Consider the following 27,188-nt stretch of genomic DNA (forward strand, 5'->3'; position numbering starts at 1 on the left):
GGAGGGAAGAAAAAAAGGCCAAACAAAAGTATGGATAAAGAAAATAAATTTAAAAAATAAAATATATATTATATATATACATAATATACACATATATATATATATATAATTATATATATATGTGATAGGGGCCGAGGTTATGATCTGTAAATTGGAGTCCAGAGGGCTATAGAGTGCCTAATCGAAAGATGAGGTGCTGTTCCTTGAGCTTACGTGGAACAATGCAAGAGGCCGAGGACGGTGAGGTTTGAGTGGGAATAGAGCGGTGAATTAAAGTGACAGGCCACCGGGAGCTCGGGGTCCTCCTTACGGACTGAACGGAGGTGTTCCGCAAAGTGGTCACCCAATCTGCGTTTGGTCTCCCCAATGTAGAGGAGACCACATCATGAGCAGCGAATACAGCATACTAAATTGCAGGAAGTACAAGTAAATCGCTGTTTCACTGGGAAGGGATGTTTGGGGCCCTGGACAGTGGGAAGGTATAAGGGCATGTGTTGCATCTCCTGCGCTTGCACGGGAAGGTGCCGGGCGAAGGGGTGCTGGAGAAGTGGACTAGGGTGTCGCGGAGGGAGCGGTCCCTACGGAATGCTGAAAAGGGAGGTGAGGGGAAGATGCGTTTGGTGGTGGGATCACGCTGGAGGTGGCGGAGGATGATCTGTTGAATGTGGAGGCTGGTGGGGTGAAAGGTGAGGACAAGGGGAACTCTATCGTGGCTCCGGGAGGGAGGGGCAGGGGTGAGAGCAGAAGTGCGGGAGATAGACCGGACACGGTCCATGTCAACCACAGTAGAGGGGAATCCTCGGTTGAGGAAAAAGGAAGACATGTCGGAAGCACTGTTGTGGAAGGTGGCATCGTCAGAGCAGATGCAGCGAAGACGGAGAAACTGGGAGAATGGAATAGAGTCCTTACAGGAGGCGGGGTGGAAGGAAGTGTAGTCCAGGTAGCTGTGGGAGTCAGTGGGCTTGTAGTGAATGTTTGTCAATAACCTATCCCCAGAGATGGAGACGGAGAAGTCGAGGAAGCGAAGGGAAGAGTCGGTGATGGACGATGTGAAGGTGAGGGAAGGGTGGAAATTGGAAGCAAAGTGAATTAAATTTTCTAGTTCAGGGCGAGAGCAGGAGACAGCACCGATACAGTCATCAATGTACCGGAAAAAGAGGTGAGGGAGGGGACGCGAGTAGGACTGGAACAAAGAGTGTTCCACATATCCCACGAAAAGGCAGAACAAGTTCAGCCAGGCGGAGGAGGGTGGTGGTGGATGGGGACTGATTGGGCCTCTGTTCAAGGAAGAAGCGGAGCGCCCTCAGGCCATCCTGGTGGGGGATGGAGGTGTAGAGGGATTGTACGTCCATAGTGAAAAGGAGGCGGTTGGGGCCGGGAAACTGGAAAAGTGGCGGAGGGCATCGGAAGAGTCGCAGATGTAGGTGGGAAGACTGGACATGGGGAGAGAAAATAGAGTCGAGATAAGTTCCGCGGGGCAACAGGCTGAAACGATGGGTCTTCCAGGGCAGTCCTGTTTGTGGATCTTGGGAAGGAGGTAGAAGCGGGCTATGCGGGGTTGGGGAACTATGAGGTTGGTGGCTGTGGGGGGGGGGGGGCGGGGAAGATCTCCAGAGGAGATGAGGTCAGTGACAGTCTTGGAAACGGTGACTTGATGCTCGGTAGTGGGGTCATGGTCCAGGTAGGAGGAGGTGTTGGAGAGTTGGCGTTCAGCTTCCGCTAGGTAGAGGTTGGTTCGCCAAACAACAACAGCACCACCCTTGTCAGCAGGTTTAATGACAATGTCAGGGTTGGATCTGAGAGAATGGAGTGCTGCATGTTCAGAGGGAGGTAGGTTGGAGTTGCTTTAAAATCTATTCCATTTCCTGCTTTTTTCCAGTTCTGACGAAAGGTCTTCGACCTGAACCGTTAACTGTTTCTCTCTCCACGGATGCTGCCTGGCCTGCTGAGTTTTTCCAGCGTTTTGTTGTTACTTCAATCTTCTCATTGTTCAGTCATGGTGAAATAAAGTCAGCATATGTGTGTCAGAGATATTTATAATTCTGTCACCACCTATCACCCCGTCTCTCCATCTCTGATTGAGGGATGCAGACTAGTCACTTATCTCCAAGGCGTCCTCCTCTGTATCTGTGAACTAGACTATTTGTGACTATTCCAGTCCCCTCCCTCACACTTTACACTCTCTTATCCTACAAGGGACAAAAAAACAGACCAGAGTGAGTGAAGGTGAGGATGGATTCAGCAGCTGGATGCAGTGCATTCAGTGAGGGTGACTACGAGACAGGTGCATCACATCGCATAAGAATTGGGGTGAGTGGAAATGATGGATGGATAAATGGGGAGGTGATGAAGTGCATAGAACATGAAGGCTGGCTGCTGCTGAAAGTTGAGTGGGTGTGAGAAGTGATATGACGGAGAATGCTTGGCAAGACAGAGTGGTGGGGGGTGGGCTTAAAGCACAGGATGTAGGTGAATCAGCAAATGTACTCACTTTCCCGGACTAGGTTTGGTCATTAAACCGCTTCCTACATTGCATCCAAGACCTGGGCACCACACTCCTGTTACTCACTTCCTCAGCTATCTCCAAACACATCATCTTGGTGAGAGCTGCAGGTTTCTTCCTCCCATTACAGGGGAAAAGTATGTCTTTCCTGCTCTGAGCAGTAGTTCGTGATGAGTCATTGAATCTGGGTACTGCCTATGCTCTATGTCCACCATCTATCCTGAACTCCTCCAATTTCCATATGTGCTTGTCCCTTTAAATACAGCTGAGATCACATCATGAGTCTGTGCATCACGCCCGCTGCGCGGCTTGGAGACGCAAAGCCTGGAAGTCAAAATTAATTGGTACAATTGAGTTGAGCTTGCAGATTCTGACCCACTCATTTGACTTCCAGGTTTCATCCATGCAATTCCATCCCCCTGGCTGGAAAGTCACCTTCTTAGTAATATCAGGACCAATGTTTCTAGAATTGGAACAATATTACAATAGCAAAGATATACACTTATACCTGAATCGCGAGGGGAAAAAAAAGGAAAAATCAACACTTTCAAAACAGGATTGTTGCAAAGAACCTTGTAATTATAGATTGGGTCACTGCTTTACAGTCACTGAATAAGTCACATTGCATGCAATTTCATAATGTTCAGTTGTATTAGGGATTGTATTCTGCAATTCCATCCATTTTGCTGTGAAAACCAGACGATCAGTAGCCTTATAAGGTTGTAAGGGACTACTAGAATGCTTAGTAATGCTACCTTGTTCCAGGGAAAGAAAATAATCTCCAAAATGGTAATTTACATAAACAAATTGTAGACTACTGCAAAAAAAAATTGTAGACTACTGCAAAAAAAAAAGTGGATGCTCTTTTATGTTAAACCTAAACAAACTTAATTGGGGCCGGCCTGATTTTCTTACTGCATGTTGCTGTTTTGAAGGCCATTCGAAGAAGGATGCAGTTCCCCACACAAAATTGAAGGCACCAGTCCCCTCTTTACTGTTTTAAAAAAATTATGGAGTTTCATGCTTTTCTTTCTTCAGTCTCGACCTTTTATTTATTTGTTTATTTATTATCAGCTGAGGCAGGCAGAAGTAGTGTTACACAGCCATCTCCATCTTGATAGTTGGGTGTGGATTATAGCCTTCTAACCTGAAGTCTTCTGCTTTGAAGTCATTGATATTTTCCACATTGCACAAGATCTTCAATTTTGGAAAAGGCCTGGGTTCACGCTGGAGCTGTGTCAAAGTAGAACAGATGTGTTGAGGTTTTACAAAACCGGTTCTGTGCTTTAAAACAGACACTCCAAACTTATGAACACTGTAGATTTGTGTATGTGACATCTCAGCTTCGTGTAAATGGAAGATAGCTAAAAATCCAGCTGTATAAAAAGGATACCTTTCTTCTTTTTAAAATAATGGTAAATAGAAGGGTTACATTCCCACGCATACTTTCATACAAGGCCCTGTGAATTTTGCATGAAAAGTTACAGTATGATATAAACACCTGTCACTATTAAAGAAACCTCATCCTACTCTCCCCAAGAAGCTCTGGCATATGGAACAGACCCCCAGTAAGTGCCTTGGGAGGTTTTTCTACATTAAAGACACTAAATAAATGCAAATTTTTGTTTCAGCTACTCTCTATTAACATAGACCAGGGTGGTCCACGTTTCAGTTAGCAGGATTCAACAGGTGCAACAGAAGGGGAGCTACAATTGGCCTTAGAACCACTGTTAAGTGGGGTGGGGGAAGGTGGAAAGGAGAATGAATGGATGCATAGATAGGATATAGTGGGTAGGGTTCAAGCTCCTGATTATCCATTAGCTCCCTGTTGCTGTGAACCCTGCCCCCCTCCCATGATTGAATATCCTTTAAGTTCCCCAGACACATATGTGAAAATGTCCCTTTGAGAGGAATTTTGGTGCCTGGCAACTGTGGAACTGAAACACAGTTAAGAAGTCAATGTTTCTCATAGCTGGAGAGGAGTTAAAAGTATCTAAATATATCTGCTTAACATAACTGATAGAAAGACACCAATAATGAAACACATGCTGGAACATGATAATTAATGTGCTTTTGAGATCTGCAAAATAATACACAAGTATGAATTCATTTCATTAAGCTGAACATCAGTTCCTTTTGGGGGTTAGGGGAAAACCTTTGTAGAGCTTAATTTATGGTTGGTTATCATCACGGATTTAATTTTCACACTGCTGGATTGCAAAAATAGGCCTGTGAATCAAAGCCTGAATCCTCTAGTCTTTAAATATATTAACCAAAGCTGTAGGGAGGGCTGTAGTACTAGAAACCATTCAAAGGATGTTTAGCTTCACGTATTAGGAAATATATATAAAATGAACATGTAGCATTTAGGTAGCTGCGAAGCATGATGGGATACTTGACCATCATATTAACCAAGTACTGTAGGAAAAACATTTACTAGACTCTTAGTCTCTGTCTTTGTTGTTATCAGTGTTACAGAAGCAGTGTTTAATGCAGCTGGCCTTCTGAGAGATAAGGGGAACTGAACTTCATAGGGAGTCAGCCATTTCTATTTCTGCCTCAAACACCTTATCTTCCTTTGTGATGTCTGTTCGCAACCAAAAGTGGACATTGTTTATCATCTCAAGAATTAAATGACTTTGCTCACAGAAGCTAGAAACTGTTATGCTGTATGTCAGAACACTTCAGGGCGGCTCCCGACATTGAGTGACTAATCACGCCAACCAATAAGGCTGTTTGTATGTGTACGCCTACTTTTGCAACCTAATGGGCGGTACCTATCGAAAGGTATATCAAGGCTTGTAGATTGTATTTCGTTGAGAGGAAAGGTTCGATTCTGGGGAGATCAGCCTCTCTCCCTTGTGCACAAGCTTTTTACTAATAAAACTTTTACTTTCTCCTCAATTCCATCTCAGTCTAGAGTTTCTCCGAATTTGAATCTAACAACACCCACACAAAAAAGGACTGAATGACAAAATGATGGCTCCTAAAAATCTGGTAAAAATACCAGAATCCAAAGTAATAAGAACATAATTTGACTTCACTGTCACCCATAGGAGGTTGTGTGGAGTTGGCAGAGTGTATGTGATCTGTGGAGAGAACAGGCTTGATTTGCCTTCTCCTTCAAGGGTCCAATTTCAATGGGGTTTCTCAATCATCTGCTTTAACTTAAGCAGACAATCAAGAAAGCCCTGTGGGAATTTAACCCCTATGTTCTTATGACATCAGTTTCAAAATAGCCCTCATTGCTCATGCAGTCAGATCCATTTGTGATTAAAAAGGGCGAAGTGCCACAAATGCAGTCTATTCCTCTTAAAGGTGAAGTTAGTTAATTCAAATCTGTTCGAGATTTAAAAAAACAGTATTTTCTTTACATTGCTTAATTCAAATTATTGGATAATTCAATTTTTAAATGCAAAATAAAAAACTTGTTCAAACCAAGAATATACAGTAATATCTATTCACACAAAATGGAGGGTAATTTACTTCCAACTCAAGTTTAGGCAGATCATTGAGGAAGCTTTTATCCTCCAGTTTCCTGTAAAATGACAGAATTTCAGTTCCATAGGAAATTCAACTCTGAACGAGAGTTGGATCAATCTTCCACTAAAACGGGAATTAGTGGTTTCAATTCAGTGGGCTGGAATCCATTTGGATTAAGTTAGAGCTGTGCATGCTGGGAACACTTGCACATTTCGGCAGCTGAACTGTCTGAATTGTGTATAAACCTACATTTTAAAAAGCTCATAAATTGGGTCCTGGGAAAGTGATGCTAAAAAGACCCCGGTGGACCACTTGCGGCCCCCATCAACCAACCATTTCATTAGTATCTGGCACTGCTCTTCCTATGGCCAGAATTTTCTAGGGTCCGTGTGGGCGTGACCAGAGGCAGGTCGGTGGGAAATCTGAAATAAGTTGGGGCGGGTCGGCAACATGCCATTATCTCGTCTCCCACGCACCTTTCCTCGGGCGCATTTGCCGTTGCGGTAGCAACCCGACTGGAAGAGGCGGGCGACCTAATTCAAATCATTACCAGCTTGTTGTCAGACCCTTAAGCGCCTTTTTCAGCCTACCTTTCAAATTTCCTTGGCTGCTCACGGGATTCACACAGCTCGGGAACCATGTCGGTCAGCCTGAGGTGGGAGTTGAGTGGCCATTGCTCCAGTTGATTAAATGACAGCATGAAATGTACTATAAAAGCTCCCACCTCACAGCTGATCACTTTCCTCAGGCAGACACTGTTGCTAACTGCATTTAGCTTTCTACAGGCTGCAAAAGTTTGCAGCAAAGTCACCATTCAGTCTCACCTCATTGGTACAACCTATCACACCATTGACAGATTGCTTTCCTCATCTCTACTTGACCTGCCATCTATTACATCAGCATGGGTGCCATTTATACTGTCCCACCTTGGTCCTCAGAATCGAACCACGATGAGCCCCAACACCAGCCGTACCAACATCACGAACCTTCTCCTCAACCACCTGATGCTGCACAGGAGAGGGAATCAGCGCAGGGCTGCACCGCGCCAGAGACGACATGCCCAACACGGGGGATACAGGCAGAGGATGAGCTTCCTCAACATGACCGAGCAGCAGTGCGAAAGGAGGCTCAGGCTATCGTGGCAGGTTGTCACAGACACATTGCTCAAGCAAGACCTGCAGCCCAGAGGAGCGGGTGGACACGCCTTACTAGTGGCAGTCAGTCATCAGCACCCTCAACTTCTTCACCTCAGGTCCCTTCCAGGGATCTGCAGCAAACATTTGTGGCATCTCACAGTCGGCCGCCCACAGATGCATCACAGTCACCAATGCCCTCTTTGACAAGTCAGCCAATTATATTAACTTTGCCACCGATGAAGCCAATGTTACTGAGTGGGCACTTGGCTTTGCTGCTCTGGCTGGCTTCCCATGGGTACAGGGCATCATTGACTGCACACATGTGGCCGTCAGGGCATCCCATCATAACCCAGGAGTCTTTTGTCAACCGCAAGGGCTTCCACTCAATGTGCAGCTGGTCTGCAACTATAGGAAGATCATCATGCATGTGTGTGCCAAATTCCCTGGCAGCTGCCATGACTCTTTCATCCTTCGCTAATCCACCCTCCCTCCCTCAGCTCTTCGCTCATCCAAACATACTTTCAAGCTGGCTGCTTGGAGGGAGACTGAAGACGTGACTCATGACACCCTTGAGGAGACCAAGTACTGAGGCCGAGGAGAGATGTAATAAAAGCCACATTTCCACCAAATATGTCATAGAGCAGACAATAGGCATGCTCAAAATGCACTTCAGATGCCTTGACAGATCTGGAGGAGCCCTGCAGTATGTACTAGCTAGGGTCTCCAGATTCGTTGTGGTCTACTGCGCCCTGCAAAACATAGTGTAGCAGCGAGGAGCAAGGCACCGAGTGCACAGCCTCTTCAGAGGAGCTGGAGTAACCTGTGGACCAGATCCCACCAGCACCCAAGCACATTGCTGCCTGGGGAGGACAGGGATGGCCTCATCATGGCCAGATTTACTTAACTTTACGCAATACACCCATATGGCGGATACATGCTGTGCCAGGTTGGCAACACCCCACAGCAACACCATAAAGGAGCCCGACAATGACCAAGCCATTGCTTTCACATTGGCCACCATTGCCGGAGGTAACGTTATGTCTCACCATTCACTGCAACTCACTGAGCCACTTCCAAAGGTGCACACAAATTTGTCCAAGATCAGAAAGTGGTGAAAATAAAGATTTTTATGGTTGACATCACATTAACAGAAACTTGACATCAACATTGAATAAAACACTCAAGTGGCTACCCTTGTGAATCATCTTTCTCTTATGCGTGGTTCTACGAGGCGTGACCCGTGGCTTCAGCAGATGTAGAGGCAGCCTGTTCACTTCCCTGCTGCGACTGCTTAAGACACTCTTGGCAGACATCCTCTGGGTTTTGGAGTCTGTGATGGCCTCGCCAAAGTCTGCTCCTCCTGCGACTGTGCAGGGGCAGACTCAGCGATCATGACTCCAGGAGGCATCTGGGGCTCTGACTGAAGGGATGGCAATGGGGGAAAAGTGTAAGCACTTTGAGAGGAGCCCACATTTCCATGTCCACTCTCACCGTCATCCTTCTCGTGGGCCATCCACACTTCCCTGCTAGAAAGAAGCTGGAGAGCACTTTGCTGTATATCAGTGAGGCCATGAGGACCCACGTCTATGCCGACATCCCTCCTAGACAGAAGGTCTATGTACCTCTTCCATCTATGCTCCATAGAAAGCTATCTAATCTCCATAGAGACCATGTGCTCCTGTGAGTGGCGCATTAGCTGCTCCATGCAGGTGACCATCCTATCCATGGGAGAGCCTAGTCCCAATGGCCTGCAACACAGTGGTGCTCATGTTGGAGATGGACTCCTCCATTCTCTGAAGATTTGCGGATATCGTGGTCTTAAAACCTGTCGGAGCCCCCTGCACCTCCAGGATCGTCCCCGAGGCTCAGCGTCTGCATGCAGCTGAGCAGAGCTGGGAGCGTCCTGCAGTGAAGAGTCTCCACTGCTGTCCCCGGCTCCACCATCTACTCTTGCTCACTTGTGACAGACCCGGTGACAACACTACTCTATCTTGCGTGGGACCCACCATGGTGTGCGTCTCGGCACTGGTGCTGGGTGCACTTATGTCTGGTGATGCTGCGCCCTCAGAGGCTGGAGGCTCCTCTGAGTCGTCGTCCTCCTCTCCTCCTGGACAGTGGAGGGGGAGGCTCTTGATGAGTTAGATATGCCATATGAAGAATGGGTACAGATACCATTATGCACATGATGACCAGTGGCTGATGACATCAGTCCCCATATGAGTGACTGATGTATGCCATGTAGCTAGCTGTATGATAGGTAATTCTGTCACCAGGTTGCCGAGATGTCCCCTTCTCTCCATCTCCCACCTCCTGCTCCTCTTCCACTCCTGATACTTCCAACGCAGCCTCCTCTGCTGTTGAGGGTGACAAAGGATGGAAGGCCACCTCCAGTTCTCTTCCTCTCCTTGTGCACTCTCTTTTCCTGCAAGGAGGGAAAGAAGAGGTTGAGTGAGTGTTAGAATGAGTGTAAGGAATGGATGGGTTACATCTGTAGAGGGTGACTATAATGGAGTGGGGTGGCAGTGCCAAGTAGCCTACTTGTGTGTTTGTTGGTATGATTGCATTAGGATGAGAGGGAGATGTGATAATGTAGATAGAGAGAGGCAAGGGATATTGGTGTGAATAAAGATATGCAGGAGTAGGGTTGGGAAGGCAGAGTGATGGGAATGTGTTGAGATGCACAGCAGGATGAAGTTGAGTGTGGCTTTGCATTCACCTTTCCTGATCTCATGAGATCATTGAAACATTTCTGACACTGCACCCAAGTCCTCCTGAACACATTCATGCTGTTCACCTCTGCAATTTGGAGCCTGGCTCTCTGTCTCCTGCGGAAGTCTCTTCCATCCATCCGAAGGGGAGAGGACCTCCCTGCTTGCTCCGATTCCCTCCACAAGCATATGGAGGGAGTCATCGGAGATCCTGGGTGCAACCCTCTGCCTCTGTGCAGTCGTGTCTCCCAAGTGTTTGGAGCAATCAAAGCCTCCAATGCGGTGACTGCACACTCCTAGATGAACCTACAAATGCAATATGGCCATGGCTCCTTTAAATATCCCAGCTGAAAACACGTCATTGATGAAGTCATCAGACCCGCACCATTTAAGAGGGCCGGTTGAGTGCAGGGTGGGCTTAATAAGGCCCATTAGTGCAAAGTCTATTTCTGCAGCGGGATGGAAGCAACAACAGATCGCGACCTGCCATGCCGACCGCCCACGCCGGTAAAGAAAATTCCGGCCTATAGGCCCTTTGGAGGAAATTTTAAAAACAGAAATCAATTTTCAGTGCGTATGCAGATTTGTGCTACTGGAGGTATGAATGCATGGCCTCTATTTATAGACTGTTTGCGTGCAACACATGAGAAGGCTTGGAACATCATTATGCAACAAGCCTGGACATTGAAACAGTTGTTGTGGTACACGTACGCACATGTAACCAGTTCAGGACATTTAGCAAACCATATGAGGAGCTGCTAATGCGATGACCGGTCACAAGAATCACACACACGCAAAAAAAGTAAGTAGCAGCATTGGTTCCCTGGACAACAGGGGGATAGAGTTTTTGCTTGTTTCGCGTTTCATTGAAATGTATGAAATTCTTAGAGGGCTCGACAGGGTGGATGTTGAGAGGCTGTTTCCCCTGTCTGGTAACTTTAGAACTAGGGATCATAGTCTCTGGATAAGGGGTCAGCCATTTAGGACTGTGAAGTAATCCACTTTGGCAGGAAAAATAGAACAGCAGACTATTTTTAAATAGTGAGAAATTAGGAAATGTTGGTGTTCAGAGGGACCTAGGTGGCCTTGTACACGAATCACTGAAAGTTAACATGTAGGTACAGCAAGCAATATGGAAAGCAAATGGTATGTTGGCCTTTATTACAAGAAGATTTGAGTACAAGAGTAAAGACATCTTACTGCAATTATATAGGGCCCTGGTGAGGCCACACCTGGAATATTGTGTAGTTTTGGGCTCCTTACCCAAGAAAGGATATACTTCCCATAGAGGGAGTGCAACGAAGGTTCACCAGACTGGTTCCTGGGATGGGGGGGTGGGGGGAATTGTCCTAAGAGGACAGATTGAGTAGACTAGGCCTATAGAAGAATGAGGAGAAGATCTCATTGAAACATACAAAATTCTTACAGGACTTGACAGGGTAGATGCAGGGAGGATGTTTCCCCTGGCTGGGGAGTTTAGAACCAGGGGTCACAGTCTCAGAATAAGGGATTGGCCATTTAGGACTGAGATGAGGAGAAATTTTTCCACTCAGAGGGTAGTGAATCTTTGGAATTCTCTACCCCAGAGGGCCATGGAGGCTCAGTCGTGGAGTATATTCAAATGTAAGAAGTCACACAACACCAGGTTATAGTCCAACAGTTTTATTTGAAATCACAAGCTTTCGGAGCGCTGCTCCTTTGTCAGGTGAAGTGGAGAGATGCCTATAGACACAAATTATATAGTCAGAGAATAATGCCAGATGATTACAGGTAATCTTTCTAACTGCCATTTATCACACCTCGGCAGAGATAATCACAGCAATCAAAGGTGTAAATGGTGTCCAAACAGGTCAGTCAGGAAAATATTACATCAAAGAACAATGAGGTGGGGTCACAAGGGGTAAAATGTTGCAGATGCTGGGGTCTGTATGAAAAACAAATAACATTTTCTTTGCTGGAAATCACAGCAGCTCCGGCCGCATCTGTGTAGAGAGAACAAGCCAACGACGACTCGAGTCTGGATGACCCTACGTCAGGTGGGGTTACATGTAGCGTGACCTGAACCAAAGATCCCGGTTGAGGCCGTCCTCATGAGTGCGGAACTTGGCTATCAAGTCTGGATCAAGACCTTCAAAGCATCCTACGCGCTCTCATCCCTGCGTGGGAGACTTCTACTGCCTCCCAAAGATACACAAAGCCAACACACCCGGACGTCCTATCGTATCAGGCAACGGAACCCTGTGTGAGAACCTCTCTGGACACGTCGACGGCATCCTGAAACCCATCGTACAGGGAACCACCAGCTTCTGTCGCGACATTACAGACTTCTTACAGAAACTCAGCACCCACGGACCAGTTGAACCAGGAACACTCCTCGCCACGATGGACGTCTCGGCACTCTACACCAGTATCCCCCACGATGACGGCATCGCTGCGACAGGGCAGCACGGTGGCATAGTGGTTAGCACTGTTGCCTCACAGCGCCAGGGACCCGGGTTCGAATCCGGCCTCGGGTGACTGTCTGTGTGGAGTTTGCACATTCTCCCCGTGTTTGCGTGGGTTTCCTCCGGGTGCTCTGGTTTCCTCCCACAGTCCAAAGATGTGCGGGTTAGGATGATTGGCTATGATAAATTGACCCTTAGCGTTAGGGGGATTAAATACGTGGGGTTACGGGGATAGGGTGGGATATGTGTCGGTGCAGGCTCGATGGGCCGAAATGGCCTCTATCTGCACTGTGGGGTTTCTGTGATTTCAACACCAACAACAGCCAATCTCCAGACGCCATCCTACAACTCATCCGCTTCATCCTTGACCACAATGTCTTCACCTTCGACAGCCAGTTCTTTACCCAAACACACGGAACAGCCATGGGGACCAAATTCGCACCCCAATACACCAACATCTTCATGCACAAGTTCAAGCAAGACTTCTTCGCTGCACAGGACCTCCAACCAACGCTATACACCAGATACATCGACGACATTTTCTTCCTATGGACCCACAGCTAAGAATCACTGAAAAGACTACACGATAACATCAACAAGTTCCATCCCACCATCAAATTCACCATGGACTACTCCTCAGAATCGGTTTCATTCTTGGACACACGAATCTCCATCAAAGACGGACACCTCAGCACTTCACTCTACCGCAAGCCCATGGACAACCTCAGGATGCTCCACTTCTCCAGCTTCCACCCTAACCACGCTTAAGAAGCCATCCCCTATGGACAAGCCCTGCGAATACACAGGATCTGCTCAGACGAGGAGGAACGCGATGGACACCTACAGACGCCCTCGTAAGAACGGGATATGACGCTCGACTCGTCGATCGACAGTTCAGACGGGCCACAGCGAAAAATCGCATAGACCTCCTCAGAAGACAAACACGGGACACAACCAACAGAGTACCCTTCGTCGTCCAGTACTTCCCCGGAGCGGAGAAACTACACCATGTTCTTCGCAGCCTTCAACATGTCATCGATGACGACGAACACCTCGCTAAGGCCATCCCCACGCCTCCACTACTCGCCTTCAAACAGCCGCCTAACCTCAAACAGACCATCGTTTGCAGCAAATTACCCAGCTTTCAGGAGAACAGCGACCACGACACCACACAACCCTACCACAGCAACCTCTGCAAGACATGCCAGATCATCAACACAGATACCATCATCACACGTGAGGACACCACCCACCAGGTACATACTCATGTGACTCAGCCAACGTTGTCTACCTCATACGTTGCAGGAAAGGATGCCCCGGAGCATGGTACATCGGCGAGACCATGCAGACACTGCGACAACGGATGAACGGACACCGCGCAACAATCACCAGGCAGGAGTGTTCCCTCCCAGTCGGGGAACACTTCAGCAGTCAAGGACATTCAGCCTCCGATCTTCGGGGAAGCATTCTCCAAGGCAGCCTTCGAGACACACAACGCAAAATCGTCGAGCAGAAACTGATAGCCAAGTTCCGCACTCATGAGGACGGCCTCAACCGGGATCTTTGGTTCATGTCACGCTACATGTAACCCCACCCGACGTAGGGTCAGCCAGACTCGAGTCGTCGTTGACTTGTTCTCTCTACACAGATGCGGCCGGACCTGCTGTGATTTCCAGCAAAGAAAATGTTATTTGTTTGTTTTTCATACAGACTCCAGCATCTGCAACATTTTACCCCTTGTGACCCCACCTCATTGTTCTTTGATGTAATGTTTTCCTGACTGACCTGTTTGGACACCATTCACACCTTTGATTGCTGTGATTATCTCTCTGCCGAGGTGTGATAAATGGCAGTTAGAAAGATTACCTGTAATCATCTGGCATTATTCTCTGACTATATAATCTGTGTCTATCGACATCTCTCCACTTCACCTGACAAAGGAGCAGCGCTCCGAAAGCTTGTGATTTCAAATAAAACTGTTGGACTATAACCTGGTGTTGCGTGACTTCTTACATTTGTCCACCCTAGTCCAACACCGGCATCTCCACACCATGAGTATATTCAAGACAGAGATCGATAGATTTTTGAATATTAAGGGAGTCAAGGGATATGGGGATAGTGCAGGAAAGTGGAGGTGAGGTAGATGATCAACCATGATCTTACTGAATGGTGGAGCAGGCTCGAAGGACTAAATGGCTGACTCCTGCTCCTATTTCTTATGTTCTTATGACTGATGGAGAAATTTCTTCACTCAGGGTGTGAATCTATGGAATTCTCTATCCCAGAGGGCTGTGAATGCCCAGTCGTTCAGTATATTCAAAACCAAGATCGATAAGATTTTTGGGGCACTAACCGAATCAAGGGATATGGTGGGAAAGTGGAGTTGAGGTTGATGATCAACCATGATCTTATTGAAGCAGTTTTGAGGGGCCGTATGGCCTACTCCTGCTCCTATTATATTCTTATTCCAGTGCAATCGGTCGAACCAGCACAAAAGATTGGTGAATTTTAAACGTAAGCGAGTTATGCCTAAAAAATTTGCATGTGTGTTTTCCGCAATCTTTTACTCCAGTTCAAGATTCAATTCACCCTAATCAGGTCCCACCCACAAGCTGGCCACACCCACGGGTCAAAATTTCTGCCGATTGCGCTGGTTGGAGAAGACTCTGCAAATTGCGTTCATTTTCTTAGGCACACAGGCTCCTAACTTTTCAACTCATTATATATTTAATTTAATAAAGAAACGGACTAGTGTATACCAATGAATTATTAAATGGTTCAGTTTTGTTTTTTTAACGTCATTTTCAGCGATTTTAAATCAGATTACTCACAGGTAGAGGACTGGAACCCTTCTTAAGCTGCTTATTTTTGGTGATAAACCCATTTTCAGCTGTATTAATAAAACTGCACCAGGTTACCACTCTTAAGTACATCAAGGAATACTTTTTAAATGGAAAAAAAATTACGTTCGATTACGCTGCGGGGTTGCGCTAGTTCACGGAAGACTAAGTTTGGGATTATACAATTAAGTTTTTGCGGAAACTTGAACTGCAACCTAAGCAGCGCAATTTGGATCCAATTTTCCGATTGCGCCCAAAGTGGAACCTCTACTCCATGGTATTTGTATTTGGGAGTGCCCTAGCAGTCCCATCTAAAAATTGGTGATTAGAATTCACACTTCTTGTTTTTTGTATCCAGAGGTTAAATGGCAACCTAGCTATGCAGGGTTAATTTTTAAATCAACTCAGATTGGATAATGTACAGAAGAAAGTGAAACTGCTGGAATAAATTAGTTTGCAGCTTTTTAGTTTGTACTGTTAAAATGGTTGTGAAATTGAGCATTCTTTTAAAGATATCCATTCCACCTACCCCCTTGGGAGTTACAGATGAAACACCAATTCATCTCGCGGTGGGTCTTTGTACTTGTAAGAATTTACAATAAGGGGCAAAATTATGTTTACTTCAGGTCATTGAAAGTGCAACATTTACCTGAATCTTCAATGCCTCAATGTGGTTCTTGTAAACATGAGCATCACCCAGTGTGTGCACAAAGTCACCAGGCTGAAAGGAGAGCAAATAGTCATTAGGAGAATAGCTCGGCAGGCACTTGTCACGGCAGGTTATCTAGTCAAGGAATTTTGTTACATTTGTCAAGCCTTATAAAAAGTAATTAAACTGGTTATGGAGAAGGAAGGCCAGTGGTCTGACACTGGCCAGACTGACCACTGCCTTTTTAGAGTGATTGTATCTCCACTAAATGACCATGCAAATTTACTTCACACTTCCCTCAGCAGTTGCCAGAAAATGTATGAGCATGTTTTGAGAAAGTCACTACCACCACCAGAAATGATGGTCAGTGGTGGAGAAAAGCCTAGACTTTGTATAAGATAGAGTTAATAGAAGATTTAAAACAAACTTTTGCCACCAAGCCAAAGACAACAATGGTATTGTGTTGTGTGAAAAAAAAAGTTGCAATACTGTGAGTTATAATACACTGTAGTCAATGCAGGCAATAGAAATAACTGAAGATTAACACAACAGGAAATATCCTTATATAGCTCAAGACAGAGATCTCAGACACTACTGCTCGTTTTGCTACCGTTGGGAGAGCAATTAAAAACAGATTTCACATCAAATTATATTCCTGTTGCCAAATTATTGGAATACCAAATTCACTTTTCATATGCAAGCAGCTAAAATGTTATTCACAGATGAGGTGCCAACCTGTTAATCTAAAAAAATCAGCTGCTTCTTTTACATAATCCCGTTTTTTAGAAGCATTGGCCCGGAATTTGCAATGAGAATAACGGTGAGGCCATCAGCGCTCACCATTGTAATGGAGCAAATATAACAGCAACTTCTGGCATCCGCACATGCACCGTTAAACACAGAAATCCAGAAGTTGCTGTCAGATACCCTGCTCCTCCCCAAGGTGCATTGTTGCAGTCTTTGCCGATAGGCTCGGCACTGAAATGACTGCAACTGTGTGCACTTGCTGCTTTTAACCCACTAGTTCCGCACTAAAAAAGTGTTAGGGCTGGTGCATTCAGGAGTAAGTGAGTTTTTAAATGGTGCGATAAGTGATAATTACTGCTGAACAACCTCTCTAGCCCTGAAAAATTAATTTTACAAGTGTGGAGTTTCATTCCTTCAGAAGAAAAATAGTGTTTGAGATTTTAACTTTCAGTTTGTCTCTTATCTCTCTCCCTTAATCCCATCTGTATTTTCCAATCTTTATTTCGCTTTCTATACATCATTTAAATCTAATTTATATTTCCTGCTTTATACTTCCTGGTTTGGACTGTCTCGGTAAGGATTTTTCAATCTGATTGTTGAAGAGCTTCGCTGTTGCTATCCCTGCTGACTGCCACCACAGATCCCCTGTAGAGGGCACCACGCTGGAAAAGATGCTGGATTAGAGGAACTCTCCTCTGACAAGCCTGCGAAAAGTCTGTAGGCAGCTGTCGGCGAGGTGAATGGCAAGCGCCATTGCTTCGCCGCCGAGAGCAAAATCCGGGCCATTATATCAACATCCATGTTCACTCCCATTGAAAGACTATGGTAAGAATCAATTTCCACTGCTTTAATTCCCATCAATGCTTTTAATCAAATATCCACTTGGCTTGGTTGGTGGCACTCTCCTGCGAGTCAGAAGAAATGGAAAAAGCAACTAGGACTTGAGCATATAATCATTAACAGTGCTGCATTGTCCCAACTGCTGCCTGTCAGATGAGATATTAAAGAGACAACCGGTTGGATATAAAAAAGTTCCCAAGTGCACTATTCAAAGACCAGGGAGTTCTCCCATTACCTTGGCTAACATTCCTCCATCAATCAACACCACCAAAAAAAAGATTAACTGTCACTTATCTCATTGGCTGTTTGCAGGATCTTGGTGCGTTATATTTGCCGACATAATCGTGATCACACTTCAAAAGTAATACATTGGTGTGAAGCACTTTGGTATGGATAACATTATATAAATACAAAACAAGCTCAAAGTACCTTTAGTCCTGTGATATGTGCAATCATGTAAGTCAGCAATGAGTAGCTGGCAATATTGAACGGAACACCAAGGCCCATATCTCCTGACCTCTGATATAGTTGACAGGACAGCTCTCCATTGACCACATAGAACTGGCACAGAGCATGGCAGGGAGGTAGAGCCATCTGAGAAAGATCTGCAGAAACAAGGAGGAGGATCAGGAAAGAATGCAATGGCTATTTATAGTGAAGCGCTCCTGGGATTTGCTTTAATGCACAAACTAAAGTAGAAAGTTTGTATATTCATTGAAATTCAAACTAGTATCTGGCCCTCAGTGTTAAGTGTGCTTATAAACTCCATTTAGCTTTGTTGTCATGTTTCCAGACTGCTTGACTAGGTGACATGTTGCAATTTGATTCAGCTAGTGGAACTAAAGATAAAAACTTTATCTCTCCACTAATTTACCATTGTATTGATTGTTCATCTCTGTAGTCACTATATGCAGTCACAAAACCATAGAACCTTCAGCACAAAAGGTGGCCAATAAGCCCATCGTGCTTATGCTTCTATTAGCTTCACATTGGGGCTATATCCCGTACACTTTCATATTTTTCTTCAAGCATTTAGCCAATTTCCTCTTAAAATGCTGCGATTGTCTTTGCTTCGATAGCCACTTGAGTACACATCCCAGCTCACTTGCTCAATAGTTTTGAACAGGAAGTTCTAAAATTTACCATTTCCTCTAAACATCTAAAGCATATTTTTAGCTTTAAAATTCTTTTAAAAAGGTTTACACTAAATCAAACCCTCTTCATCTTTTGCTGCCCCCCCTCCCCCGAAAGAGATAGTGCATATGAAAATCATGCTGTTAAGAGTCCTATGAAAACAGGTAACATTATAAGTACAGGTTATACTCGCAGACTTTGTAAATGGATTAAACTACTCGTTAATGTTTCCCAATTTCAATTTTTGCCAATTTTCTCGCCAACTTTTCTGCTGAATGCATTGCCCGATGTGGAGGTACAGTTTCACAGGCTCTGATGACCCTTCGGTAATCTCATCTGAGAGTTCATTCTTCAGGTGCGAGCCTAGACAGTATGTGTCGGCAGGCCATTTGGCTGGGGGGGTGAAGAAGGAGGGGAAGAAAGAACATTGCAATCATAACTGGTTCTATTCTTACTGGACAGCCACATTTGTGTGGTTTCCAGCAGTTGTCACTAGATTGCAATCAAGAGCGAGAACCTTGACCAATTTTCCCCTTCCCAACAGGATGTTAAGGTCAATAGTAATATCTCACTGCCATCGCAGCTGAAACTGGCTAATTTAGACTGTGGATCGAACCTGGGACCATCTAGCATATACACTTGCCTTCACCAACTAACCCCTTGGAGGCTCCAACTTCATTTAGATTCTCAGTTTGTGTGTCATTTTTTTCTTTTACCTTTAGGGTTCCAAGCGCACATGATGATTCTGCGATTCTCCGGGTTGGTTTTGATGGTATCAATTACATTCTGGAGCTGATCGACTCCTTGTCCAGAGTAATCTACAATCAAAGAAGCTTAATGAGAAAAGGAAACTTCCCCAAAACATTCAGTTGACCAGTTTAGACTAGTTTTATATTAGTCAGTTTCTTCCCAGCAGAAATACCGCTATTCCAGAAACCTAAAATTAATTCTTTGAGATATGGTATAACACTGTAATCTTTCCTAACCTGTATGCATGTCCTTATATTCAGCCCCGAAGTGCCTCCACTGGAAGCCATAAACAGGCCCCAAGTCACCCTCCTCTCGGGATGTGAATCCTTGCTTGTCCAGAAAGTCTCGAGATCCATTAGCGTCCCAAATTCTAACTCCTTTTTCTGACAACTCATTAGAATTGGTAGAACCCTGAAATAAAATTGAAAATAAAGAATGCCGAAAAGGTGAATCAGCAGGAATACTTATTCTTAAACTCACTCCTCTGTGGCAGCTGGTCATTCTGCAGAAGAGAGCCTATACAGCAAATGCTGTCTGGTATTCAAACCTGAGAGCTACCAAGCTGTTCTAGATCATGTCTGAAATTAACCTCCAAACACATGCACTTTCCAACCGGGATCACTGGAGCGTGATCAGCACCAGGAATTCTGGTCACTTTCTATTCCTCAGCCAATCGTAGCACCTCAATTGCTGTCCTGGCTGAGATTATGCAACTCAGCACAGACCAAGGTTGAACTTGGAACTTCCTGATCTGTAGAGCTCTATCATGCCACACAGAGCCACCAAGGGAGGCCCATTCAAGTGTTTTTTAATTCCCCTGATTTTTACTTCTCCTGGGACATGCTGCAGGGCAGAAGATAATATCAGAACAGAATACAATTAACTAAACACTTATCATTCTATACCAGGAACATTTTCAAAAACAATGTGCTTTTTTTTTTAGTATTTTCCCCCAGTGTACACAGCACTGTGCAAAATGCTCCATTCTCGCATTGCTAGCTAATTCAGAAAAACATGGCAAAACTGCATTCAATCTATTATAACTTGGAAAGGATGAAATTAACTATTCTAAAAGTATTGGGTAGTTGAGATTTAATAGCATACCGATAGAGCAACTTGAATGGTCTAGTGGTTTAGCACTAAAGCATATAGGTTGGAAGGTCCCATGTTTAACTCCAGTTTGTGCTAAGTTGGCTGAATGAGAATAGGACTAGACTTAGCAGTGATGCACCGGACGGTCAAAAAAATCTTCTGCTGGAACCGATTGTCTAGGTTCACATATGAAGAATGACCACTTGAGAAGTCAAAAAAAAGCATGCATAGGAAAGGAGTATTGGAAAGTATTTTTTAAATACATACTGTTTATTAATGAGGAAAATATCTAAGGTCAAGACAGCTTCTGGACTCGCTCGCCCTCCACACCTGCCTCTGAACCTTTCTTCATTGACTCCATCAACTTTATCCCACCACAAGACCCCTGACTAACTCTGGACTCCCTCCTATTGTCTCCTCTCTATTCCCTGCTTATTATCAGGACCTATCTATCTCAATCTTGCATGTAACCATGCCTGTGTAGCTCAAGTTCCGTGTCCATTTGCGTGCACGGTTTGGCTGTCGCTCCAAAACCAAGCCCATCAGTTCTATTTCCCCTCTTTACCCCTCCTAGGCTCCTCTATCCTGTCGTCATGCCTCCTTTCGCATCGCCCCTCTCGGGTACTCTGCCCTCACAAATCCTTTCCCCAACCCATCAGCACTCCTCAACCTTCCTACTCCCCTGCCGCTGTCCTCGGCTTGACTCCTCTTTGATAAGTCTACAGATCTTCTGTGTCCCTCTTGGACTATTCCCAAGGGCCCATCAAGGCACTCATTACTGCCTCCTTCGGAGCAGCAACCCCAACTTCCCCATCCTACTCTCACGCCGACCTTCCCGTCCAGCACGCCCACCGATTGCTAATCTCACCAACCTCCTTCCCATCCCTCTCATGGCTAACCCTGTGGACTCTGCCAGTGGATCGGCTATCACCGTCTCTCTCCCCATCTCCCTCCAGAACGTCCATTCACTTGTGAACAAGGCCCTTGCCATCCATCAGCATATTGTGGTTGATTGCATAGACATCATGACCTTGACAGAGACCTAGCTGAGGGGTGATGACAACTTCCCCCTTTAATGAAGTTTCACTCCCCCCCCGCCCCACCTATACCTGCCATCACTTGCCTTGCCCAAACCACCGCGATGACGGTATAGTCTCATCACCAAATCACCCCTTGGTCTACCGAAGGGACACAGACGAACATCTATGGCAGACAGCTGGTTTAACCATTTACCGCCAGACCTGGCTAAACCACATAAAGCTCTCCTCTGTCAAAACTGCTCACTATTCCAGGATCATCCTGGAATGCAAAGCTAACACCCAGGTTCTCTTCTCGACTACAAACCATTTTCTTAAACCTATCTCCTCCACCCTTACCAACAACAACTGCAAGGAACTCATGGACTTCATCACCGAGGCCACCAGTTCAGCCGCCTCTGCCACTTCCCTCCCTTCCCCGAGCACACCAGGCAAAATTTCCCCCCAAGATACCTTCCTGCCCTATCCCTGAACTCGCATCTTTCTCTAGTTTCTCTCCTATCGCCCCTCATGTCCTCTGCAAACATATCCTGTCCACGAGACCCACCTCCCGTTCCCTCGACCCTATTCCCATCAGACTACTGACGACCCAACTTCCCTACCTGGCCCCCGTGTTAGCTGATGTTAACAGTTCACTCTCCTCAGGTAGTTCCTCCTTCCCCCACCAAAATCAAATCTACTGTCATCCCCCTTCCCCTTAAAAAAACACCCATGACCCCTCTACCCTACGCCCCACCTCCAACCTGCATTTCCTCTCCAATGTCCTTGAACGGGTTTTCACCTCCCAAATCTGTGCCCATCTTTTCCAAATTACGTATTTAAATCCCTCCAATCAGGTTTCCGCCACAGTACTGAAATGGCCCTTAAATAAGTCACAAATGACAAATGTTTTAATGTGACCGTAGTCTGCAGCCTTCGACACGGCTGACCACACCATCCTCCGCCATCCCTTTCCTCCTTTGTCCATTTGGGAGGGACTGCCCTTGCCTGGTTCCATTCTTATCTATGCAGTCATAGCCAGAGAATCACTTCCAATGGTTTCGCTTCCTGCTCCCGTAATGTTAGCTCTGAAGTCCCCCCCAAGGATCTATCCTTAACCCCTCCTATTCCTCATCTACGCGCTACCCCTCAGTGATATCATCTGAAAACACAATGTCAGGTTCCACATGTACACTGACGACACTCAGCTCTACCTCACCACCTCCTCTCTTGACCCCTCTACTGCCTTGAATTTGCCACACTGCTTGTCTGACATCTAGTACTGGATGAGCAGAAATTTAGTCAAATTAAATATAGGGAAGATCGAAGCCACTGACTCCATCCCACTCCCTGGCAACGGTCGAGACTGAACCAGACTGTTCGCAACCTTGGTGTCGTGTTTGAACCCAGGATGAGCTTCCGACCACATAACCGCATCACCAAGACTGCTTACTTCCACCTCCGTAACATTGCCCGACTCTGCTCCTGCCTCAGTGCCATCTGCCGCTGAAACCCTCAGCCATGCATTTATTACCTCTAGACTTGACTACTCCAATGCTCTTCTGATTGGCCTCCCATCTTCTACCCTACATAAACTGGAGCTCATTTAAAACTTTGCTGCCCGTATCCTAACTCCTAACCAAGTCCTGTTTACCCATCACACCTGTGCTCGCTGGCCTACATTGGCTCCCAGTCCAGCAACACCTCAATTTTAAAATTCTCATCCTCGTTTTCAAATCCCTACATGACCTTGCCCATCCCTATCACTGTAACCTCTTACATCTCTACAAGCCTTTGAGATCTCTGCACTCCAATTCTGGTCTCTTGCACATCCCCAAATTTAAGTATTCCACCACTGGCTGCTGTGCCTTCAGCTGCCTAGGCCCCAAGCTCTGGTACTCCCTCCCTAAACCTCTTCTCCTTTAAGAAGCTCCTTAATAACCTACCTCTTTCACCAAGCTTTGGATCATTTATCGTGTTATCTCCTTATGTGGCTTGGTGTCAAATTTTGTTCGATAACGTTAGTGAAGCACCGTGGGACATTTTACATTAAAAAAGGTGCTATATAAATGTTTTGTTCTATTCATCGCTTGCATATAACAAGCATTAGTATTGCAAAGAATTTGCAGTTACAACTATACAACAATAAATACGATTTACTGCATTCTTTTCCCCCCCACTCGAGTACATGCAAAGTATTCAGGGATAAAAACAAATTTCAAAAAACACATTATACAGTTGGTTTGATAAAGCTAATTCATTAAATTAATTAAAGGATGTCACAAGATGATGCTACTTATCCAATTATTGCTACAGCATATGTAGGAACTTTTGTAAAATCTATGCACAAAACTGTAGTGTCTACCTTGATAAACCACAACAGCTCTTCCAGAATTCCTTTCCAGAACACTCGTTTAGTAGTGAGGAGGGGAAAAGAATCTGAAAAACAAAATTTGATGAACTTTGTTAACAGCACACAGAATAATGCAATTTAGTACTCTGTGATGAAACTCCTGTGACTTGGGTTAAGCAGCAAGGTCACTGCCTGTATCGCTCACTGATCACTGGGTGGTTTTAGTGTCAATTTAGCCAGCCCTTTACTGGTTTGATCGCTACAATCTTCTACAAAAAATGAGAAAATGAAAAACTAACTCTGCACCCAGGGGTGGGTCCCTACCTATGCTACAAGCATTAAGGCCCAGTGAAAATGCACTTATTTTAAGAACAGGCTAAGTATTTGGAAGATTCATACCACTAGCAGAAAACATATGATAAAAGGCCAATTTTTCTGACCATTCATACCAGCATCTGCAGATTTACAAGCAGCACACAGAAAACTAGCAGTCAAATCCAGCAGTTTAAAAAATAAAAGTCTTGGACAATTAAAGAGGGTCAGTCAATAGAGTAAAGTTTTATTTTTAATAAGCTGTCTGAAACAGGTGTGGAGATGCTGAAAAAAAGCTGCAGTTAGCTCAAGATATTTTCATTTAGATTTCCATAAATATCAGGGACACAACACCATTTATAGGGGCAGCTTTATAAAAATGAAACATGAAACCACTCCCAAAAATATAGTCTGTAACTACCCTGAAGGCTTAGTTGGTAAAGGCACAACAGGTTGTGATAGTGAGCTGCATAGATCATGAAGATTTGATCCCTAATCGGTACTGAATCAGCAGATCTCAGCTAGAGCAGCAATTGTGGTGCTATACTTAGTCTTAAAGCCCATGAGTAAGGAGAAAAAAAGTCAGTCGAGATTTTACTCCAAAACCCCTGAACTGTTGCTGGAACATGAATGTGTGGACAACTAGTAAGAACAGGATGCGGGTCAGTCAAGTCCCACCACTTGTTGAACAGCCTACCAACGCACCATATAAGCCCAGACATTAAAATACTTGCACGAGGTAATGGAGGACTACTGGCTACTGTGGAGCCACAGCCCAGTACAACTCAGTGGCTTGAGCAAAGGAATGAAAATTTGGTTTAAAAAAAAAGTGAATTTTTAAAAGTTCCAGACATTCCTGCTATCCTACTACACCAAAAATACCAGATCCAACATTTTAATGTTCTTTATTTTAGTTACTATTGTCACTGAAATTCACAGATTTTAACATGAGATATGTTACAATTGGACAAACTACAAATACTTTTTCTCGTGTCCAGTGTAAAAGCTCCAAATATTTACACAGGTAAACTCACACTCCATATGAACTGACAAATTATTTTTTGTGTAAAGCAATTTGGAATAGTAAACTACAGGGTGAACAAGTAACCTTTTTACTGATGAGGTACACATCGAAAATTACAGATTATTAACTCTGGATCTCTACAATTGGCAGACCATGACCCGGAATTTGCGGCCAGTGGCGAAACAACGGTGATCGCTGCCCATAAAGATCTCGAAATGTGGCGAAAACTTTAGCTTTCTCGTCCTTAATTTATTTGTAGCGCTGTTAAAAGGGGACCCCCAATGTAGAGCAGCAGTGATGTCATCAAGCTGTCAAAGCAGCCAATCAAATTGAAGAATTCACACATTCAGCAAACCAAGAAATAAAAAGCACTGATTATTAATTCACTTTTTAAAAATTTGAGATTATGAAATAAAGATTGGGACATACACATTGGGTTATGGTAGAAGTTAAAATATCATAAACGTTAACAAATGTTTATTATTTAAAAAAATCTAGTAACTTATCATAATGGAGAAATTTGACATTCCATAAATATAAAATTAGTTTTGCAGGGCCAGAACGGTTGTTCAGCAGTTAATAGGCCGTTAAAACTCCAGTTACACCTATTCCAGCAAGGCGTAACTTTTTACAGGGTGTTTAAGTGATATTAGAGCAGAAAAGCTTACGTTTGACAGTTCAACCTATTGCCAGTTTTTCACTATACAGAGTTCTATTGCTACCTGGTGAAGCATAGAGGATAATGGTAACACCACCCACCCCCGCAATGAGATGTAAAACCGAGCTCTCATCTTCCCACACAGGTGAGTGTAAAAGATCCCATGGCACTATTCGCGGGGGGGGGGGGGGGGGGCATTTTATTCCTTAAACATCAGTAACAGTTTAATTGGCCGTTTTCTCATTGTAGCACGTTGTGGTGCACACATTCGCCACCCTGCATTATAACGATAATAACTACACTTTAAAAATGTTTGTTTGGCTGTGAAGCGATCTGGAAGATCTGGGGGTGGCGAAAGGTGCTATCTAAATGCTGCAAATTCTTTCTTCGTTTTCTTTATCCAAGTATAGATTCAAAAATTGGCGCCACATTTCCACTTAACTCTGCATCATCACGAAGTAGTCGTTCAGCCTAAAATCTGCATTTCTCAATTAAAACTTCCCCAGGCTGGGAAATGAAAGCCCAGGGCGGCGTCTTTTCCACTGGCCTGTTACCACACAAGTTACTTACCCCTTAGATTATACCTAGCCTGCAAACCAAAAACTGAGACGGTGCCTGTGCCAGTCCGGTCATCTTTCTGGAAACCTGTTTCCAGAATATGCCTGATGTGCTGCAAGTACTGGAGCTCATCATTGACTTGCTGCATCTCTGTCTCGGCGCGCACCTCCTGCAGCAGACCCTTTGCCGTGAGCGACTCTGCGGAATATTTTTTCCCGCCTTCTGCCTTGTAACAAAATGAATGAGTCTCGCTTCCATTGGTTATTCCTTTTTGTGATGCGGCGTGCAGTCCAATCGGATCTAATCCATTCCACTGCCGGGTTGCCTATTGGCTGGCGATGGGCTGTTTGTGATGTCCCCTTCCCTCTCTGGCCGCGGGGAATCCGGGACAGAAGGGGAATTTGCGCGCGCAATTTTGCTTCGCGCGCCAAAGCGGCTCGCGCTCCAGGTCCAATGCTAATGGTGGGTGGGAAGTATGTGCAGTGTTAGTGAAGGACCGCGGCAGCAGCAGCTTGCAACAGGCTGCCAACACACAATATGTCAGTCAGTATCTGTGGAGAGAACAGAGGTTCACTTTCATTGCTAAGATTGTTTATGATGTTAGAAGCAGCCAGGTATGTGACTGCAAAGTCACAGGCTGAAAACCCCACTGAAACATTTTTACCGGCCCCCAACCGCAATTTCCAGGATTTGCCTCCCGAAGGTACTCATTTTGGTATATGAATGAATTTTAGTCATCTAATGGCGATCAGTTGGGTTACTTAAAAGTGAAAAATACACAATTTTTATTATGGTAAATATGCCAGAGATGTCAGTTCCGATGAACTGCTCGGGACAGGCAGGAAGGAGGTGCGCACGTTAACTCTGTTAATATTTCCACAGATGTTGCCTGACCTGCAGAATGTTTCTAACATTTTCTGTGTTATTTCATGATTAGATTT

The 27,188-nt window shown here is 45.0% G+C and overlaps 2 protein-coding genes across 5 annotated transcripts in view; one reads left to right on the plus strand and one right to left on the minus strand.

Annotated features, from left to right (window-relative positions):
* LOC147114826 (uncharacterized) overlaps window positions 1–27,188 on the plus strand; it is a 132,854-nt gene that overhangs the window by 12,135 nt on the left and 93,531 nt on the right. For 2 of the 4 annotated variants that reach the window (XR_015078997.1, XR_015078998.1), the window contains exons 1-2: window positions 10,510–10,632; window positions 25,740–25,834. The exons of 1 other annotated variant lie outside the window; for it this stretch is intronic. The gene's annotated coding sequence lies outside the window, so the exon portion shown is untranslated. Of the gene's footprint in view, window positions 1–10,509; window positions 10,633–25,739; window positions 25,835–27,188 lie in introns of those variants that run through there. One more of the 4 variants, XM_085992799.1, reaches the window with a different exon arrangement.
* tyms (thymidylate synthetase) lies at window positions 3,062–26,481 on the minus strand. The gene is made up of 7 exons (XM_085992802.1): window positions 26,260–26,481; window positions 23,708–23,781; window positions 19,471–19,645; window positions 19,201–19,302; window positions 17,780–17,955; window positions 15,764–15,835; window positions 3,062–3,736 (listed from the first exon to the last, which is right to left on the minus strand). Exons 1-7 carry the CDS (start codon window positions 26,393–26,395, stop codon window positions 3,599–3,601), a joined length of 873 nt encoding a protein of 290 aa, XP_085848928.1. The 5' UTR covers window positions 26,396–26,481; the 3' UTR covers window positions 3,062–3,598.

The sequence above is a fragment of the Somniosus microcephalus genome, chromosome 7 (assembly GCF_052327205.1).
Source record: "Somniosus microcephalus isolate GS21.2 chromosome 7, FLI_Smic_1.0, whole genome shotgun sequence".
Classification (NCBI taxonomy): Eukaryota; Metazoa; Chordata; class Chondrichthyes; order Squaliformes; family Somniosidae; genus Somniosus; species Somniosus microcephalus.

Coding starts and splice junctions, on each gene's coding strand:
- tyms (XM_085992802.1), bottom strand. CDS start 26,395: ATGCAGCAAGTCAATGATGAGCTCCAGTACTTGCAGCACATCAGGCAT. Junction 23,782..26,259: donor GGCTAGGTATAATCTAAGGG/GTAAGTAACTTG, acceptor TTTGTTTTTCAG/ATTCTTTTCCCCTCCTCACT. Junction 19,646..23,707: donor AGCTGTTGTGGTTTATCAAG/GTAGACACTACA, acceptor ATTTTATTTCAG/GGTTCTACCAATTCTAATGA.